Here is a 4298-nt window from a genome sequence, read left to right as displayed (position 1 = left end):
CAGAGCTAGGCAGATCTCTGAGTTCAAGGCCAGCCTGGTCTACAGAGCCAGTTCCAGGACAGATAAACCTTGTGTTGAAAACCTGCAAGGAAATATGGCTTTTTGTATGTATAAATCACTTTTTCTCAGTATTGGGATCCAGAAACTTTAACTGTCATAGACTTAGTATTGAGCACAGTTTTTCCACAGAGAAACAAACTGAAGATATATTAAGAATGGCAAAGCAAGAAAGGCACCTGACCTGGCACACACCTTTAACCCAGCACTAGAAAAGCAGGAGCAGGGGGAGGGGCAGGGGCAGGAGCAGGGGCAGGGTCTCTGTGAATTCTGGGTCAGCTTGCTCTACACAGTGAGTTCCAGGACAGCCAGGCAGGGCTCTATACAGAAAAACCCTGTTTTAGGTCCTGTTTGTTTGTCTGTGCTCAGTGTATGTGTGTGTTCATTTTGAACGTTCTATCATGGGCTCTAGGATCCATGGGATTCAAATCTGTCTTCTCTGACAGTAAATGATCTGAAATGTTGGGCAGATCTCCAGAACAACACTTCTGATTTCAAACTATGCTCTAATATTGCAATTCATAGCTTTCCTACATATGTTTAAGGAACAGCTTATTAGAGATCAGCCATCACCAGTTCTCCCTGAGCCTTTCTGAGGCTCACCAATGTCTGATGGGCAGTGCTGTGGGGGGAAGGCATGGGGATGCAGTCCTTTGGGGCTCTTCCCAGAGACCCTCCGGCCAGGGTCAGCTTAACTTTGTTCTTCCTTCCTTCCATTTTACATGAACACGCCCACATGGGATGAGCCCCAGACCAACAGAGGCTGCAGCACTGTCTCCAGGTAGCCAGGGTGAATGACTCAGAGGTCAGGGTGATTCTTGGACTTAGCTCACTCTCTAGCTCACGGTCTCAGCATCACCCAGTGTTGGCTCATGGGATGGTGGGGGCTGGCACACAGCATCATGGGGGGGAAGTGGGTGTTATGTCACAGGGACAAAAGGAATGTCTGTGGCATCCAGACTGAGGTAGGGATTCCTTGGGGAACCCCTGTCCTCGGGACACATACACCTCAACCCTCCTTCAAAGCACCCCAAATAAAAACCAAAGTATTTGGGCACACTGCAACTTAGAGAACTGATATCTTTATTGGGTCCACTTACAGAGCACGGGCAAGGGATGTCTAACAGGAAAGCACCTGTCCTGAAGAGTCTGTCACGCTAGCCTGGACAACAGAGAACTCAGAGCCACCCAGAGGGAGCCCCCAGCCTTCTGTCAACCTCCCACACTGCATATTCTCTGGCACCCCCAGAGACCACGACACAGTTAGGGTGGAATGACAAAGGCCTGGAAGGTACAGGAAGGAGCAGTCTAAGCCTCAGTCTCTCCTTCCTCCTTGCTTCTAGGCAGGGAAGTTCACAATCAGTGTCTTCATCTGGAGCTCGCTTGCAGGTGGTTTCTGGTGCTCTGATGATGGTGATTCCTAGGTCCTCTGAACACACTGTCATACAATTTGGTCACAGGCACGTGCCAGTCTGGAACTGAGCTGAGAAGACCCAAGACCTGCTCTCTCTCCCTGTGGTGTCCCCTTCCTGAGAGGTTCACATCACTGGTCCCATGGAGGTTCAACTGTCAGGGCAGGAGAAAGCATCAGGCACCCTCAGAACTGTGTCATGTCTCAGTTGAGTGAGACCCAGCCCTGGTGTATGGCAAGATACCCAAGGGAGAAACCCCTTGAAGGTTCCTTTGTCTCCAGGTTTTGCAGCCTGGAGGCACAGTCTGGTGCAGTCTCCTGTGATGCCCCCTGCTGGGTGCTTCATGTCATAGCAGGTGTGTGGCCTCACTGTAGAGTACCATGAGGACTTGTCCAGAGGGATTGGGGGATAGGGGAGCGAGATGGGAGGGGCGTCCCATCCCCAGAATCCATCGGAGCTACAACAAACCCAACCGTGACAGCAAAGTTCGTACAAGAATCCATTCTCTTCCTGCAATAGCACGAGACGTTGCAGATCTAACTTTTGCAGGACTTCTGAAGCAGAGACCGTGAATGGAAAGGCAACTCCATCCTGCGATCCAAAGTACAGTTCATGTCTCAACACCTGGAAAGCTGTTTGTTCCGATGATTGGGAGGGTCCCCTGGTGGCCCAAGGGCCTCAGAAGCAGGTGAATGTGTCTATACCTAGTTCAAGTCGATCGTGGTGAGAGGCAGGGAGACATTATTGCTCCTCTCCAAGCTTCTGCAAGGCTCTGAAGCGTCCACGGCTACGGCGGCGTCAGCGGTATCCACGAGGATCCTGGAGGCTCCAGAAGCTTGCTTGGAGACGCTTCTCCCAGGCGCAGTAAACGGGGGAGCCAAAAGCTTGGCTGTAGACAGGCCTGGGGACCTGTCTACAGGACCGGAGTGCTCCTTTGTGTAAGGACAGCTGTTGTGGACTCTGAGCACCCGACTCCTGATGGGTCCCGCGTGGGGATGCTGCGGGGTGAGAGTGGATGTGCCCGGAGCCAGCGTGGAGGGGCCAAGTGTCAGTTCCTGCCTGGGGCACGAGGCGGGCTTCAGGCCCTGCACAACTGCCCGGTCTTGGCCGCGTTTCCACAGCTCATACCGCTCAGGCTGTAGGATGCGCACAAAGGCGTCCATGGAGAAGCTCACCCGAGCCTCCCCACAGCTGCACTGAGACGCCACCTTGCCGTAGTCGATCCACCGCGGGGTGGCGAAGTTGATGGCCTCCGCACAGTTGAAGCCATGGTTGAAGCCGGCGTGGTAGCCATAGGGAAAAGTGACCATGAACTCGCCAGCCTCCTGGGTCATGCGGCCAAAGGGGATGCCATTCTCCCTGAGCACGGTGGGGGAGATGAGCGCCATCTTGTGCCTCAAGAAGGCCTGGCAGCCCCGGGAGCTGGCAGGGAAGAGGTCCCTGGCCAGGAGCTCCAGGCGTTGGCCATGCTCAGGGGGCACAGCATACCACGTCTTGGGCTGCCCAAAGTGCAGGTAGTTGATGCTGTACAGGTCCATGTCCTCCGTGTGCCACGCAAACGTGGTCTTCCACATGCCAAAGTACAGGTAGGGCGTGTTGACGCCCTCGATCACCAGGCCGCTTTCCTGCCTCAGGAGATCCAAAATGCTTCCCAGGTGTCCGACGTTCCAGTGCCGAGTGTTCTCATCAAACAGGGAGCCGCTGACGTCCGCCCCGTAAATCGGTGACCCAAAGAAGCGACTCTTCCAGTATTTTCTCTCCAGATCTTCAAAACTCAGGTGGCGCGGGGCCGCGTGCCTTGGGCTGTGGGCCAGCTCCCGGTACTGCCCGACCGTCATGGCTTTCTTTTTCCGATGGTATTGCATGAACACACCTGCCTTCCCAGAGACCACTTGCTGCAGGGGCGTGGCTATCAGGAGATCCGAGACATCCTCATAGGACTGCCTGGCTCTCCACTCCTTGGGCGGGATGACCTTGGCCACGCCGGCTCGGTGTGCCCCTTGGGACTCCATGTAGGCAATGTATTTGTTGAAATCGGAAAATTCTTCCATGCTGGGGCAGAAGGTCATGATGGCACAGCCTGGGCTCTTGGCGTCAGCCTGCTCAGATGTCATGGCGACAGCAGCCTGGGGGCTTGGTTGCTCTGAGTTCCTGGACCCTTCAGGAGGGCTCTTTCTGTCTCTGGGTGGGAGTTTTCTTCTTTTTCCTGCTTTCCTGTGGTATTTTCTTCACTCCCTCCACTGTCCTGAAGCCCTTTAATGTCTTCTTCTCTCCTTCCTAAAACGCTGTGGTTTCCTGGTGGGCAAGAGAAAGTGTTGAAGAAAAAATTACCCCCCCGAAGAACCAAATGCCTTAGCAGACCCTCACCTGTGTAGTAAGACCCTTCTCTTCTCCAGCCTCCAAACAAAAACACATTTACAAGAACAATAAAAAAGGTTGTTGTGAGTCTAATGGCAGAAAACCCAAACAAGCTACCTCTAGATCACAGCACCCCCCAACTCTGTTGAGTCCTTCTTTGGGAGAACAACAGGACAGAACTCTGATAGTCAGGGGTGGTGGGACAGACCTCTAGTCCCAGCCCTCGAGAGGCAGAGGCAGGAACCTGTCTGAGTCGGTGCCAGTCTGGTGTACTAGAATGAGTTCAAGGACAGCCAGAGCTACAGAGAAACTCTGTCTCAAAACCCCCTCCCCCACTCCAAGTCCCCACAAAAGAAGCTCCCTTGAGAAAGTCTCATGCTACACAGGGATGGATCCACAACAACCAGCAGAGCCCTGGCCAGCTAATAAAGTCTGTCTATTACTCAAGCTCCTGTCCAAGAGTCTTCTCCT

General features: G+C 53.7%; 1 protein-coding gene across 1 annotated transcript; it reads right to left on the bottom strand.

Moving 5' to 3' along the window:
* Window positions 1–2173: 2173 nt before the first annotated feature.
* LOC129680743 (lysine-specific demethylase 4D-like) lies at window positions 2174–3583 on the bottom strand. The gene has a single exon (XM_055612482.1). It carries the CDS (start codon window positions 3581–3583, stop codon window positions 2174–2176), a length of 1410 nt encoding a protein of 469 aa, XP_055468457.1.
* Between the last annotated feature and the right edge of the window lie 715 nt (window positions 3584–4298).

This window comes from Psammomys obesus, unplaced genomic scaffold (assembly GCF_907164565.1).
Source record: "Psammomys obesus unplaced genomic scaffold, mPsaObe1.curated_primary_1811, whole genome shotgun sequence".
In the NCBI taxonomy this organism is placed as follows: Eukaryota; Metazoa; Chordata; class Mammalia; order Rodentia; family Muridae; genus Psammomys; species Psammomys obesus.
This window is presented reverse-complemented; position numbering and strand designations above follow the sequence as displayed.